Below are 16,676 nucleotides of genomic sequence, written 5' to 3'. Positions count from 1 at the left end.
GCAAAGTAATGTCTCTGCTTTTGAATATGCTATCTAGGTTGGTCATAACTTTCCTTCCAAGGAGTAAGCGTCTTTTAATTTCATGGCTGCAGTCACTATCTGTAGTGATTTTGGAGCCCCGAAAAATAAATTCTGACACTGTTTCCACATCTATTTCCCATGAAGTGGTGGGACCAGATGCCATGATCTTCGTTTTCTGAATGTTGAGCTTTAAGCCAACTTTTTCACTCTCCACTTTCACTTTCATCAAGAGGTTTTTTAGTTACTCTTCACTTTCTGCCATAAGGGTGGTGTCATCTGCATATCTGAGGTTTTTGATATTTCTCCCGGCAATCTTGATTCCATGTTGTGCTTCTTCCAGCCCAGCGTTTCTCATGATGTACTCTGCATAGAAGTTAAATAAACAGGGTGACAATATACAGCCTTGACGTACTCCTTTTCCTATTTGGAACCAGTCTGTTGTTCCATGTCCAGTTCTAACTGTTGCTTCCTGACCTGCATACAGATTTCTCAAGAGGCAGATCAGGTGGTCTGGTATTCCCATCTCTTTCAGAATTGTCCACAGTTTATTGTGATCCACACAATCAAAGGCTTTGGCATAGTCAATAAAGCGGAAATAGATGTTTTTTTGGAACTCTCTTGCTTTTTCCATGATCCAGCGGATGCTGGCAATTTGATCTCTAGTTCCTCTGCCTTTTCTAAAACCAGCTTGAACATCAGGAAATTCACCGTTCACATATTGCTGAAGCCAGGCTTGGAGAATTTTGAGCATTTCTTTATTAGCATGTGAGATGAGTGCAATTGTGCGGTAGTTTGAGCATTCTTTGGCATTGCCTTTCTTTGGGATTGGAATGAAAACTGACCTTTTCCAGTTCTGTGGCCACTGCTGAGTTTTCCAAATTTGCTGGCATATTAAGTGCAGCACTTTCACAGCATCATCTTTCAGGATTTGAAATAGCTTAAGTGGAATTCCATCACCTCCACTAGCTTTGTTTGTAGTGATGCTTTCTAAGGCCCACTTGACTTCACATTCCAGGATGTCTGGCTCTAGGTCAGTGATCACATCATCATGATTATCTGGGTCATGAAGATCTCTTCTGTACAGTTCTTCTGTGTATTCTTGCCATCTCTTCTTAATATCCTCTGCTTCTGTTAGGTCCATACCATTTCTGTCCTTTATTGAGCCCATCTTTGCATGAAATGTTCCCTTGGTATCTCTAATTTTCCTGAAGAGATGTCTAGTCTTTCCCTTTCTGTTGTTTTCCTCTATTTCTTTGCATTGATCGCTGAAGAAGGCTTTCTTATCTCTTCTTGCTATTCTTTGGAACTCTGCATTCAGATGCCTATATTTTTCCTTTTCTCCTTTGCTTTTCGCTTCTCTTCTTTTCACAGCTATTTGTAAGGCCTCCCCAGACAGCCATTTTGCTTTTTTGCCTTTGTTTTCCATGGGATGGTCTTGATCCCTGTCTCCTGTACAATGTCACAAACCTCATTCCATAGTTCATCAGGCACTCTATCTATCAGATCTAGGCCCTTAAATCTATTTCTCACTTCCACTGTATAATCATAAGGGATTTGATTTAGGTCATACCTGAATGGTCTAGTGGTTTTCCCTACTTTCTTCAGTTTAAGTCTGAATTTGGCAATAAGGAGTTCATGATCTGAGCCACAGTCAGCTCCTGGTCTTGTTTTTGCTGACTGTATAGAGCTTCTCCATCTTTGGCTGCAAAGAATATAATCAATCTGATTTCAGTGTTGACCATCTGGTGATGTCCATGTATAGAGTCTTCTCTTATGTTGTTGGAAGAGGGTGTTTGCTATGACCAGTGTGTTCTCTTAGGAAAACTCTATTAGCCTTTGCCCTGCTTTATTCCATACTCCAAGGCCAAAAATTAAGAGAAGCGAAAAGCAAAGGAGAAAAGGAAAGATATAAGCATCTGAATGAAGAGTTCCAAAGAATAGCAAGGAGAGATAAGAAAGCGTTCCTTAGCAATCAATGCAAAGAAATATAGGAAAACAACAGAATGGGAAAGACTAGAGATCTCTTCAAGAAAATTAGAGATACCAATGAAACATTTCATGCAAAGATGGGCTCAGTAAAGGACAGAAATGGTATGGACCTAACAGAAGCAGAACATATTAAGAAGAATGAATTTATTATTATTTCACAATAAACTGTGGAAAATTCTGAAAGAGATGGGCATATCAGACCACCTGACCTGCTTCTTGAGAAACCTATGTACAGATCAGGAAGCAACAGTTGGAACTAGACATAGAACAACAGACTGGTTCCAAATAGGAAAAGGAGTACGTCAAGGTTGTATATTGTCACCCTGCTTATTTAACTTCTCTGCAGAGTACATCATGAGAAACGCTGGGCTGGAAGAAGCACAGGCTGGAATCAGGATTGCCAGGAGAATTACCAATAACCTCAGATATTCAGATGACACCAGCCCTATGGTAGAAAGTGAAGAGGAACTAAAAAGACTCTTGATGAAAGTGAAAGAGGAGAGTGAAAAAGTTGGCTTAAAGCTCAACATTCAGAAAACGAAGATCATGGCATCTGGTCCCATCACTTCATGGGAAATAGATGGGGAAACAGTGGAAACAGTGTCAAACTTTATTTTTTTGGGCTCCAAAATCACTGCAGATGGTGATTGCAGCCATGAAATTGAAAGACGCTTACTCCTTGGAAGGAAAGTTATGACCAACCTAGACAGGATAATAAAAAGCAGAGATATTACTTTGCCAACAAAAGTCTGTCTAGTCAAGGCTATTGTTTTTACAATGGTCATGTATGGATGTGAAAGTTGGACTGTGAGGAAAGCTGAGCACCGAAGAATTGATGCTTTTGAAGTGTGGTGTTGGAGAAGACTCTTGAGAGTCCCTTGGACTGCAAGGAGATCCAACCAGTCCATTCTGAAGGAGATCAGCCCTGGGATTTCTTTGGAAGGACTGATGCTAAAGCTGAAACTCCAGTACTTTGGCTACCTCATGTGAAGAGTTGACTCATTGGAAAAGACTCTGATGCTGGGAGGGATTGGGGGCAGGAGGAGAAGGGGAGGACAGAGGATGAGATGGCTGGATGGCATCACCGACTCGATGGACATGAGTTTGGGTGAACTCCGGGAGTTGGTGCTGAACAGGGAGGCCTGGCGTGCTGCAATTCATGGGGTCTCAAAGAGTCTGACACAACTGAATGACTGAACTGAACTGAAAGTATTTTTATTCTTTTTCCAGTTACTGTTGTAGATCTCATATTCAGTTCTTTATTCTCTTTCATTCTTTTCATATAATAAACATATTTGTTTTATTTTTGCAGTATCTGAAGTTTTGAGAGTCAGGTTCTATTACTTATTGTTCCTTTTATTCTTACAAACAATGCCTTGTTTCCTTGTATATTATGAACTCTTTTTATTGAGAGCTGATTTTTTAAGAACTTTTTAGAGTTCTGTGATATCTAATTAAAGATTCTTTATTTCAGAGAGGATTTCACTTTAGTTCAAGCAGGTACATTAGAGTACCATACAATATTAGTGATTTTAATTGAAAATACTCCTTAGATACCCTGAGAATATTCATTAGCTTGAACGCCTACTTATGCACATAGACCTGAGGCAGACAAGCTTCATTGCAGCCTTTCTCTGTTTTATAGTTGATGTGTTTATTCCCACCCTTCCAGTGAGTGGAGAATGTTTAGCTTTTTGTATAGGAGTTCTAGTTCATGATTAAAACCCCATGTTAAACCCACATTCCTAGGTAGAATAACTCAATGTCTCAATAATAGTACCAGTGCTTCTTTGGTTTTTAGTCTTCCCCTTGGTTTTCAACCCCTTGGTTTTTAGTGAGCTAAGCTATGCATTTAAAGGTATTTTTTTTTAATGTGTGTTATTCAGCCCTCCTAGGTATTTGATTGTAAGAGAGTTTTTGGGTTACCTAGTATTCTGCCTTACTGGAATTAGAAACCTCATTTGTTTTTCATATTGATTTAATGTCATTCTATAAAGTTGGATTATGGAATAGACATATGGCTAAAGACCGAACTTCTGCCACAACAGATTTACTCCACTTCTCTGAAATACTGGCTAAGCCAAGTTCTTCCTGTGAAATAACATGTTTGATTTAGAATTTTTTACTTGGTATTTAGACAGAATAACACTATCACCTATGCTTATTCTGGATATTTTATGATTTAGTGCAGGGTTTACTCTTGTTTAGTTTGTTCTGGAATAGACAATAAGATTTTCTAAGATATGAAGGAGGTTGACAATCTGTATCAGATATCTAAACTTTTTATTTAAAAATAAATGTGATCTTTCATATGAAAGGAATATGACTGTAAGTCTAAAGGCTAGTTGCAGATGCATTTAAATTCTTTCTGCTTCTCCAATTTCAGTGTACATATAGGTAGGGATTATGTACCTATGGATAGGCATTATAGTCTTTCTTTTCCTACATAGTGGTATAACAGATTATAAAAGGGCACGTGGAACATTATCTCTCAGATTAAATTTTATCTTCTGATAGATACGTCTAGGATCATTTAGACTAAAATAATGTAGATTCTGTGTTAATCTCCCTCATAGAAATTGTAAGTGTGTAAACACACACACACACATACATATATACATTTCCTTGTTGACTTGTTTATTCCTTATCTTCTTGACTAGACTATAATGGATGACAATAAGCGATTCCATTCCAAGTGTTTAGTAACCACAATTAAGATGTGAGAATTTAGTAATTTTTAGGGGTTTTTTCTACTTTATATTCCTCATTTTCAGAGCATATGATATTTAATCCAAGCAGTACATCAGACACACACACACAAAACTTATCAGTAAGCTTTTAAAAGCTGTGTATCCATGAGAAAAATGGAAAGATTTGCCTTTTTAAACTCTTCAGTTAGCCTGAGATCTCATTTTGTCAGTAATTGATCCGTAAATAGTAAGAATAGTAGTGTTAGTACTGGAGAGGAGAAGAATGATAGTAATTGAAGAAGCAAACTCATGTTGGGCACATATTCTGAGCCAAGCACCATGATAAGTATACTGAGTAATTTCCATGGAATCATGTTTCTTCCTTACAACTTTACCTTAATTCTCAAGATGAGAAAACAGATTTACATTGGTTAGTTTAATTGTCTAAGCCCATATTGCTAGTAACAGGTAGAACAGAACTTTGTACACACAAATCAGGGGTTCTGTGATTTAATTTGATTTTGATTTTTTATTTCCTGTATATACTTTCAAAATTAATGTATAAACTATAGCATATTATACTTCCTGATACATGTTTAACCTGCATCTCTGCTCTTTCTGCTCTTGCTGATGATACCATACTAAAAATCATGTCATACATTTATAGTTTTAATACTTAGGATGGGCTTTCATTATGGCCATTTTATGATTTCATCAACAGCCAAGCTGTTGTTTCATTACAAAGAGATTCAGTATCTTTGTGATTAAAGCGACAAACTAAAAACCATGAAGGTTGTACTGTTTAGCTTGCAATCATTTCCATGTGTTATGAATTCTTATCAGATGTTGGGAAATAGGAGGCTTAAGCTAACTGCAAATACTACATCCATGGTCCAAGAAGCAATGATCTGTAATGGACATGTGTTTAGCGGTCAGCTTGCTTAACAAGGTCTCTAAGCAAATTCATTTACCATCTTATGTAAGATATATATACATATTCCATTTTATTTTTGTAGATTAAAGTTTTCTTCAAAAGCATGTCAAGTACTCAGGTCTTGATAATTTTACCTTTTTTTTTTTTTTAAAGTGAATATTAGAGTTCAGTGTTTGAGTTCACCACCCTTATAGTAAGATAATATTTCTCATGCCATAAGTAAAAAGAACAGATATAACTCAAAATTTTCCTAAGGCACATTCCTGGAAACTGGAGAAAATGAGAAAAGCATCTGGGAAAAAATAAAAACTGACTGAAAATTATGCAGGATACATATCATTGCCATATTAAATCGTCAATCTCAAGCTGAAAAGTTGTATGATTTAAAAATTGCAAGAATTCTACCTTTTATAAAGTAATACAAACCGTCTGATAAAAATGTAAACATACTGCCTACTTACTTATTCATAGTGTGTTCTGTTGCATGAAAAATACTCAGCTCAAAAATAACGTATTCAAGTCTAAATGTACTTTTCATTCAGTGGGCAGGAAACATATTAAGGGGAAAACTGCATAAAGAATTAGGATGTCTGTATCGTGTTTATAGTATTGTAATTGATTTAGGCAATATTGAAAAAAATAAAAAACTCTTACTATCTCTACACTTCAACTTCTTTGTGTCTAAGACCTCTCACCATTTCTTTAGATAATGGGCCTTAAGATCCTAAAACCAAAGGAATTGAAATAGAATGATATGCAGAGTACAATCACTTTTTACATTTATAGTTGATTATCCATTTCAAAAATATTAATTTATACCTTCCTCGGATTATTTTTAGATTATGATGTAACTGAGATAAAGGAAGAGAATTAATTGCTTTCCTGTAACCATATAATGATGTTGGTTCTAGGTCTTCTGAAACATGTCTCTTTTTTTTATGCAAAAGTTTTTTTTATTTACCTCAGTTATAGAAGCAAATGGGATGTTGTGTGGATAGCTGGGGTGGATAGCTGCTTCCCCAAACTGCTACAGAATCACAAACTACACTTTGTGTGATGGATGGGTCCCTCTTTCTAGGGGATACAATATCATTTTATTAATATCTCTTCAAAGCAGGAGTGAGTTATGTACATGTGCATGTATGGTATTAGATGTTTTAAACTGCTTATTAAATTTTATTTTCATATATTTCTCTTTCTCTTAACTATGTGTCTATGGTATTATACACTGACATATGGAGGTGTTGGAATCACTGAAAACATAATCATTCTTAAGTTTATAGCATGTAACATACAATGCAAGGGGATGAAGTTAAATTGCAAGAGTTTTGATTCTTTTCCAGTGGTAAAAGTAAAAATTTGCACTGGATGATTTGGTCAATGTAAAAAAAAATTAGAAAAAAATAAAAATAATTTTAACTCCCCTGTTGATCAGAAAAAAAAAAAAAGTTTTATTTAATCTTTTGGAATGGACATGGGCATTAAGATGAAGACAACATCCATCAATGAGATTAGAGAGTATATCTTTAACAGTATAGTAATTAATATCATTTTACATAAAATCATTGATTTTTATTTAAAGTTTTAATTCTTTAAATTGCTTATATAATTTAATAGTCATGAATTGGTTGTAGTATATTTTCTTATTTAAAAAAAGAAAAAATTCCCTCATAGCTCAGATGGTAATGAATCTGCCTGCAGGAGACCCGGGTTCAATCCCTGGGTTGAAAGATCCCCTGGAGAGGGAAATGACAGCCCACTCCAATATTGTTGCTTAGAGAATTCCATGGACAGACCATGGGGTCACAAAGAGTCAGATATGACTGAGGGACAAACACTTTGGGCCTCCCTGGTGTTTACTGGCTCAGACAGTAAAGAATCACCTGCAATGCAGGAGACCTGGGTTCAGTCCCTGGGTTGGGAAGATCCCCTGGAGGAGGGCATGGCTACACACTCCAATATTCTGATCTAGAGAATCCCCATGGACAAAGGAGCCTGGTGTGCTACAGTTCATGGGGTCACAAAGAGTCAGACACGACTGAGCAACTAAGCACATGTTCTAAGCACCTAATGAAAGTGAAAGTCACTCAGTCTTTTTCGACTCTTTGTGACCCCCATGGACTATACAGTCCATGGAATTCTCCAGGCAAGAATACTGGAGTGGGTAGCCGTTCCCTTCTCCAGGATATTTTCCTAACCCAGGGATCAAACCCAGGTCTCCCGCATTGCAGGCGGATTCTTTACCAGCTGAGCCACAAGGGAAGCCCAACAGTACTGAGGTGGGTAGCCTGTCCCTTCTCAGGGAATCTTCCCAACCAAGGAATCGAACTGGGGTCTCCTATATTGCAGGCAGATTTTTTACCAGCTGAGCTACCAGGGAAGCCCTAAGCACCTAATAGTGCTTTTATTTTAATCATTAATCTTTGCATTGGTCTTGTTATAATACATAGGCTGAATATAGTCACTATTTATAGATAAGATGACGCTGTGAAAGTGCTGCACAGCAAATATGGAAAACTCAGCAGTGGCCACAGGACTGGAAAAGGTCAGTTTTCATTCCAATCCCAAAGAAAGGCAATGCCAGAGAATGCTCAAACTACCACACAATTGCACTCATCTGACACACTAGTACAGTAATGCTTAAAATTCTCCAAGCCAGGCTTCAGCAATATGTGAACCGTGAACTTCCAGATGTTCATGCTGGTTTTAGAAAAGGCAGAGGAACCAGAGATCAAATTGCCAACATCCATTGGATTATCAAAAAAGCAAGAGAGTTCCAGAAAAACATCTATTTCTGCTTTATTGACTATGCCAAAGCCTTTCACTGTGTGGATCACAATAAACTGGAAAATTCTGAAAGAGATGGGCATACCAGACCACCTGACCTGCCTCTTGAGAAACTTGTATGCAGGTCAGGAAGCAACAGTTAGAAATGGACCTGGAACAACAGACTGGTTCCAAATAGGAAAAGGAGTACATCAAGACTGTATATTGTCACCCTGCTTATTTAACTTCTCTGCAGAGTACATCATGAGAAACGCTGGACTGGAGGAAGCACAAGCTGGAATCAAGATTGCTGGGAGAAATATCAATAACCTCAGATATGCAGATGACACCACCCTTATGGCAGAAAGTGAGGAAGAACTAAGAGCCTCTTGATGAAAGTGAAAGAGGAGAGTGAAAAAGTTGGCTTAAAGCTCAACATTCAGAAAATGAAGATCATGGCATCCGGTCCCATCACTTCATGGCAGATAGATGGGGAAACAGTGAAAACAGTGTCAGACTTTATTTTTCTGGGCTCCAAAATCACTGCAGATGGTGATTGCAGCCATGAAATTAAAAGATGCTTACTCCTTGGAAGGAAAGTTATGACCAACCTAGATAGCATATTCAAAAGCAGAGACATTACTTTGTCAACAAAGGTCTGTCTAGTCAAGGCTATGGTTTTTCCTGTGGTCATGTATGGATGTGAGAGTTGGGCAATAAAGAAAGCTGAGCACCGAAGAATTGATGCTTTTAAAGTGTGGTGTTGGAGAAGCCTCTTGAGGGTCCTTTGGACTGCAAGGAGATCCAACCAGTCCATCCTAGAGGAGATCAGTCCTGGGTGTTCATTGGAGGGACTGATGTAGAAGCTGAAACTCCAATACTTTGGCCACCTGATGCAAAGAGCTGACTTGTTGGAAAAGACCCTGATGCTGGGAAAGATTGAGGGCAGGAGGAGAAGGGGACGACAGAGAATGAGATGGCTGGATGGCATCACCGACTCAATAGACATGAGTTTGGGTGGACTCCAGGAGTTGATGATGGACAGGGAGGCCTGGCATGCTGCGGTTCATGGGGTCGCAAAGAGTTGGACACGACTGAGCAACCGAATTCAACTGAACTGATAATACAGATTTACCAAATTAAAAAATATATATGATGAATTATTAACTGATGGCTAATTAGCTGATGCTGATGTCATAAAAGCCATGTTAAAATTAAAATGAATCCAAATTAGAGATCTAGTAGGAAAAAAATTAATTAGCATAAAATTAACAGTAGCTTATAGAAGTATTTATTTTATCATACAAGTGGAAACTAGGCTCTGAGGAAGCCAAACAGATGCTGCCTGGACTCAAGCAAGCCCATAGTTTGTATTCTTGCTTTGTAAGCAGTGTAAGGTGACATATAGTCCAGGCTTACAATTTTCATTCTTTTTTTTGCAGGTTCAAATATATTCTGTTACCAATGGATAAAATTATATTCCATAGAATATAAGATTGGGTCCCCTAAAACTAGACTGCTATCTAAAGACTAGGTTAAAAACATGTACTTCATTCTAAGAGTTATGGATTCCATGTGTACTAACAAATGGTGTTGTTTGAATAGTCTTGAAAGATTTTGACAGTGTTGTAAATTTTTAATTACTTGAAAAATTCAGTATAATGAAACATAGTTTTATGTATATAGACAAAAACCTCTTTCTTTCTTTGTCTTTTTTGAGTTCTTATTCATCATTGTTCAGTTTGTTTATTATTATGGCTACTTCAGCAGTATATCTCAATCTTTGTCTATTTAAGAGTAGATTTTTAGAATCTGGCATTAAACATTTATTACCCTTTTTAAAAATTATGAACAGAGTTGATCTTCATATGCAGTAGAGGTGGCATTTGTTTATAATAAATAATATAAGAAAATATTCCTACTTGACAAACAGACCTTAACTGTGGTACTGTTTTTAACAGAACTGAATAATAATAGCCATCATTTGTTGAAAATGTATTGAATGACCAATATTTTAAATACCTAACTCTGATTTTATAGCTGAGGAAACTGAATCTCAGAGAACTTAAATAATTGTTGTCAGGTCTTCCAGACAATAAGTAATGGAATTGGGTTTTAAATCAGGACTTTCTGATCTTTTTAATATCTGTGCTTTAATATCTGTGTTAGTCTTTTTGATATCTTTGCTTTACTGGCTCTACAATAGTTTATACTCTCATTGTCCCTCATTCTTGGCATACTTCAGATCACCATGATAACTAGTTTGTTTGGCTGTCATGCAGCACTTCTTCAGCTTTCAAAATAATCTTCCCTCACCTTAGTCTTCAGAAAATATCATCTGAATTTCCTGAATTATTTACCAAAAAAAAACTTAAGCTAGTATTTAGTGGATGGAGCAATGATGTGGCTGCTATTTTCTGTTTTCATATAACTTCAAGAAATAGGAAGTAATTACATTTATCTGAGAAATAGATCATGAGAGCCTAACCCAGGCATTGATGGTGAGAGTCAAGAAGAGCAGTTGCATGTGAGAGAGAGATCGGAAAATGACATACTTGGACAGCAATTCAGTGAAAGGGAGGGTGAACAGTCCCAGGGGAAGTTTAAAGTTTGGTCATTAGAAGACAATCGGTTTCATGATCAAATAGGGACTTCAGGAAAAGGAACAGATTTGACCAGGGAAAAGATGATTTGGAGTTTGGACATAGAGAGTTTGTAATTCTTGTAACATCTAGCCTCAAACTACATCTGGATCTAAGCCCTTGACCTGTGACTAGTTTGAATTGAGACGTCCTCTAAGTATGAAATACACACTGCATTTAGAAGAGTTAGTACAGAAAAAATGTAAAATAGTGTATTAATATTCTTATACTGATTCCATGTTAACATAATAATACTTTGGATATTTTGAGTTATTGAGCTAAATAAAATATGTTTTTAAAATTAACCTGTTTCTTTTTACCAGTTTTTAAAATGTGCTAGGAAACAAAATTGTATGTGTGTCTTGGCTTATATTTCTGTTGGACAGTACTAATTTACATAGAGATTTGTAATAGATAGAAGTGTAGGGGGAGACATCTAGATTTGGAAATATCCTATTATAAAAGTGATAGTTTATAAGATTAGATAAAATGCCAGCATACAGGGTATAGAAATGAGGAAAATGACAATTACAGTGTGAGAAGAGAAAGAGTAATTCAGAGGAGAAATGGAGAATCAGGACTCTAAAGTGGTACATAGTCTGATTAGCAGAAAATTTCAGAAGGAAGTAGTTCATATCTTTGGATGATAGGAGGGCCAAAGAGGAAGAAGAGGACTGAGAAAAGGCCATTGAATTTGACTGATACAGAACCAGTTTCAGTCGAGTACAAGAAGGATCGATTGCAAGCGATTAAGAACTTAGAGCTTGATGAATTAGACTCTGTATATAAGCTGTTCTTTCAGGCAAGGAGTCCACTTGTAAAGATGATAATCTCTTGTTTGGAGCAGAGTACAGGGAAATTTGAGTATGCTGTTGGCCGAATGAAAGGATCAGTAAGTAGAAGTGCTTGAAGTTGTTAAGAAAGAGAAGATAATTTCTATAGTAAGGTCCTAATGCATTGGGTCCCAGACTTGAGAGCATGTTAGAGTCACCTTGGTAACTTGGCACAGGAGCAAATTCCCAGGCAACGTCTCACATCTGAAGAAATCATATTTCCTGGAGATATGTCTCCCTGAACATGTTTTAACAATTCTTCTAGATGGTTATGATGTATCCAACAGGACGAACAAGAAAATTAAGGGTCCTGGTGAGGACATGGGGGAAATGACTGACCATAGCATCAGAATGCACAGAGAGCCAATTGGGTTAGAATAACACTGGCGGACCATAAACTGTGATTAAGGAGTTGGCTTTCATTCATAGAAGAGTGAGCCTAAGTTCAGTAGGAATGAAAGACTGAGAAAGCTAAAAGCATAGTGATCAAAGAGGGAAGTTTCAGAATTGAGGACCTTGGAGGTCATGCAGATACATACAAATAGGGCTGTGTGTTTGATACAGAAAAAAGTGAAAAGAACTGAATCACACACATTATAAAACCCATCAGTTTGGTGACTCTAATACAGAACAGGAGTAAAAAAATATGAGACTTGGGGTTTAGGAGGAAGCACTAAAGGCTTTATTTGGGGGCGCGCCAAAATCACTGGAGATGGTAACTGCAGCCATGAAATTAAAAGACACATGCTCCTTGGAAGAAAACCTATGACCAACCTAGACAGCATGTTAAAAAGCAGAGATATTACTTTACCAACAAAGTTCCATCTAGTCAAAGCTATGGTTTTTCCAGTAGTCATGTATAAATGTGAGAGTTGGACTATAAAAAAAGCTGAGTGCCAACGAATTGATGCTTTTGGACTGTGGTGTTGGAGAAGCCTCTTGAGAGTCCCTTGGACTGCAGGGAGATCCAACCAGTCCATCCTAGAGGAGATCAGTCCTGGGTATTCATTGGAAGGACTGATGCTGAAGCTGAAACTCCAGTACTTTGGGCCACCTGTTGTGAAGGAACGACTCATTGGAAAAGACCCTGATGCTGGGAAAGATTGAAGGTGGGAGGAGAAGGGGACGACAGAGGATGAGATGGTTGGATGGCGTCACCGCTGCAATGGACATGAGTTTGAGTAGGCTCCAGGAGTTGGTAATGGACAGGGAAGCCTGGTGTGCTGCAGTCCATGGAGTCACAAAGAGTCGGACATGACTGAGCACTGAACTGCTGAACTGAACTAAAGGCTGAATCAGCGTAGAACCAGAGTCTTTAGAGACTTCCAGAATTGGGCTACAGTGTTCTCAGTCTCCATGACACACTCTAGCGTGTTGAAAATAGAGTGAATGCCTGACATTCACAGATATAAAATGCATAGTTTTAACTATTTGCGAGTGACTCACAGGGTTCATGACATGAGCAGTTAATAATTGTTTCCAAGGCTTGAAATTGAATCTCCTGCCCTAAAGTGGCTTGTAGAAACCAGTCACATAACATGTAAGTGTTGCAGTAAAGCCAGCACTTACATCTTCATTTGCCTTTGATATATGATTGTATTAATTATCAAACTATCTCAGCCTGATAGGTTTCACAGAAGAGGAAATTATTTGGCAAATTGTGGTATCAAAAGGTTTAAAAACTAATTGAGTTTTTTAAAAAATGTAGCATTGCTCCTAGCATGTAATAAAAAAGGGTTAGAGATGAATTGAGTTTAAGAAAAATTTTAGCATTGTTCCTAGCATGTAATAATTGCTTGATAAGTGGTAGTTACTGGTACCAATTCAGGAATTCAATAAGTTTTGAAGTCAGATATTTTTTGTGTATGCCCAGGTTTAGAGAATAGTATTTATATTAAAAAGTTTGTTTTGATTTGGAATCTCCATGCATTATTAAACTGAATTTAGAATGTTAAATTTGAAAGTAAATTAGAAGGAGAACAAAGGTTCATTTATCACTCATCAGCTGTTTGATATACTTGAAGGGGGCTATATTTCATAGCACATGCCTGTGTGCATGCTAAGTTGCTTCAGTCATGTCCAGCTCTTTGCGACCTTATGGAGGAGCCCACCAGGCTCCTCTGTTTATGGAATTTTTCAGGCAGGAATCTGGAGTAGGTTGCCAATTCCTTCTCCAGGGCATCTTCCCAACCTAGGAATCGAACCTGCCATTCCTGGGTCTCCTGTATTGGCAAGAGGATTCTTTACCACTGTGCCACCTGGAATGCCCCTATATTTTGTAGTAAAGCGTTTGCCTGAAATGCGGGAGACCTGGGTTCAATCCCTGGGTTGGGAAGATCTCCTGGAGAAGGAAATGACAACCCACTCCAGTATTCTTGCCTGGAAAATCCCATGGATGGAGGAGCCTGGTAGGCTACAGTCCATGGGGTCACAAAGAGTTGGACACAACTGAGAGACTTCAGTTTCACAATATATTGCTTTTGTGAAATCACAACTTTTAATATATCTTTTAAGTATGTTTCCACACCCTGTGGTTCAGATGGTAAAGAATCTGCCTGTAGTGAGGGAGACCCAGGTTCAATCCCTAGGTCAGGAAGATCCCCTGGAGAAGGGAATGGCAACCTATTTTAGTATTCTTGCCTGGAGAATTCCATGGACAGAGAAGCCTGGCAGGCTACAGTCCATGGGATTGCACAGAGTCGGACACAACTGAGTGACTGTCACTTCATTTCACTTCCATACCATAAATACACATACACAGAAACAAAATGAATTATATTATTCATGTTTTCTTACCGTACATGACAACTGGATTTAGGTTTTTTTGCTAAACAACTTTCTCAGTCTGTTATAAACTTATACAATTGTTTTTGATTTGTAGTGAAGAGCTCAGAAAAGAAGCAAGACAATTAAAGCGGGAACTCTTAGCAGCAAAACAGAAGAAAGCAGAAAATTCCGCAAATCAAGCAGAAAAAAGAAGTGAAGGTAAGCACGGTTATCAAGCTTATATTTTCACTTGGTATTTCTTCCCTCTCTCCTTCCTGAATTGAGTGGTGGTGGTATTTATTACTTTGGCTAGTTAGTAAATAAAATTGTTTCACTTAGGACTTTTGTCCGAGAAGGACATTCAATCAAATGTGATCATAACTACTGTTCCTTAATAAAGAGAGTACTTAACATCAGGTAAAACTTATGTTGTCATAGCACATATCTAGAAGTGCACAGGATAGAGTGTTCTTTTTTTTTTTTTTTTAACATTGCATACCCTTTAAAACATTTAATAAAAGTGTTTAGGCCCTACATTTGGCACTTGTGTAAACATTATTCATACATTGTTTGAATAGTATTAAATACGAATTCCTGTTTTTTGTTTATTTTGCTCTTATTTAAGTACAGAAAATCTAAAACATTGATAAAAATGATCAAAAGCTTATCAGAATAATACCCTGCTTTTTACAGAGGTTAAATATTTCTTTATTGTACTGTGTTTTTTTTTTTTTTATTAAGCTAGAACAGCTTCAGAAAAGCTATTGCACTGAAGATCTTTAAACTATTTCAGCTATGAAACATGTAATGTTCAGTTTCCAAAATAGCAATTGGAACCCTCAAATCTGTCTTATCTTCATAATAGTAAAATACATTGTAGATTTGGTGAACATGATCAGAAATTTAATTGTTATCTTTAATAATGTACACTAAATTTGGCTTAATAAATTTGCTTTGTGCATATATCTTGTGTATTCTCATGCTTTTGGAAAGCATGAATAATTTTATCAATTGATACTAGGTTCTGTAATAGTGACTGGAGATAAATCAAAGCATAAGATGTAACATCTAACCTTAAAGAATACACATTCCAATACCAAACAGTGGTACAGCATTTGACCATGTGATTATTATTTATTTTAAGTAACACAAGTTATACCACATAAGCCTCTAAAGCTCAAAGTTCTTAGATGATTTGCACCATGTTCCCAATGACTATTGTAGTAAAGGCAGGTACTTGATGAAGAGCTTGAAATTGCCAAAATATGTTTGAATGAAACAAATTATTAAAAAGTTAACTCATCCAAATGACACAAATTATAGACTGAATTTAAAAAAAAGGATAAACTTGTATATGTGACTAGATCATATTGGTAAAATGTGACCCAGAATAGAAAGAAGATATATTGGCAATATTGAGGTTTGAAGAAGTACAATAAGGATGCTTTAAGTTTGTGTATAATTTTCCCAGGAGATTGTTTCTTATAATTAAAAAGCACTCATATTAAATATATGAAAGTAATTCCTTTTAACTGGGAAGATCTTTATTTTTTTATTCTTTTCTGAGCTGCTGCTACTGCTAAGTCGCTTCAGTCGTGTCCGACTCTGCGACCCCAGAGACGGCAGCCCAGCAGGCTCCCTTGTCCCTGAGATTCTCCAGGCAAGAACACGAGTGGGTTGCCATTTACTTTTCTGAGCTAGTAATTGTTATTCCCACACTCCATCTCAAAGTCCATGATGTACTGTGAAGTTGGTAATGGATGGTTCTTGCTTTTGTAGTTTATGATCTCAAAGAAGTGAGAGAACTGCAGTAGGAAGTTTCTGAAATAGAGCTGTATGGTTAAGACTTATATTAGATGTAAACAGTGCTGTTGTCATTTATCTGCCTTTGAAATACTTAATACAATTAGGTAAAGAAAGATTTGAGTCTTAAAACATTGATTTCTTAACACAAAAAAAAGAGTCTTCTGGAGCTTATTTCAGTCTGTTTATATGAAAGTTAACCAGATTAAAACTCTTTTTATGCTGTAATTAG

The 16,676-nt window shown here is 37.0% G+C and overlaps 1 protein-coding gene across 5 annotated transcripts in view; it reads left to right on the top strand.

Moving 5' to 3' along the window:
- The window catches only part of CWC27 (CWC27 spliceosome associated cyclophilin), a 250,306-nt gene that overhangs the window by 124,463 nt on the left and 109,167 nt on the right, over window positions 1-16,676 (top strand). For all 5 annotated transcript variants that reach the window (XM_055554539.1, XM_055554540.1, XM_055554541.1 and 2 more), the window contains one exon: window positions 14,757-14,860. In XM_055554539.1, coding sequence (XP_055410514.1) covers window positions 14,757-14,860 — 104 coding nt within the window. The remainder of the gene's footprint in view (window positions 1-14,756; window positions 14,861-16,676) is intronic.

Source organism: Bubalus kerabau, chromosome 18 (assembly GCF_029407905.1).
Source record: "Bubalus kerabau isolate K-KA32 ecotype Philippines breed swamp buffalo chromosome 18, PCC_UOA_SB_1v2, whole genome shotgun sequence".
Lineage (NCBI taxonomy): Eukaryota > Metazoa > Chordata > Mammalia > Artiodactyla > Bovidae > Bubalus > Bubalus kerabau.
The sequence above is the reverse complement of the archived record's forward strand: the minus strand, read 5'-3'. Positions and strand labels throughout refer to the sequence as shown.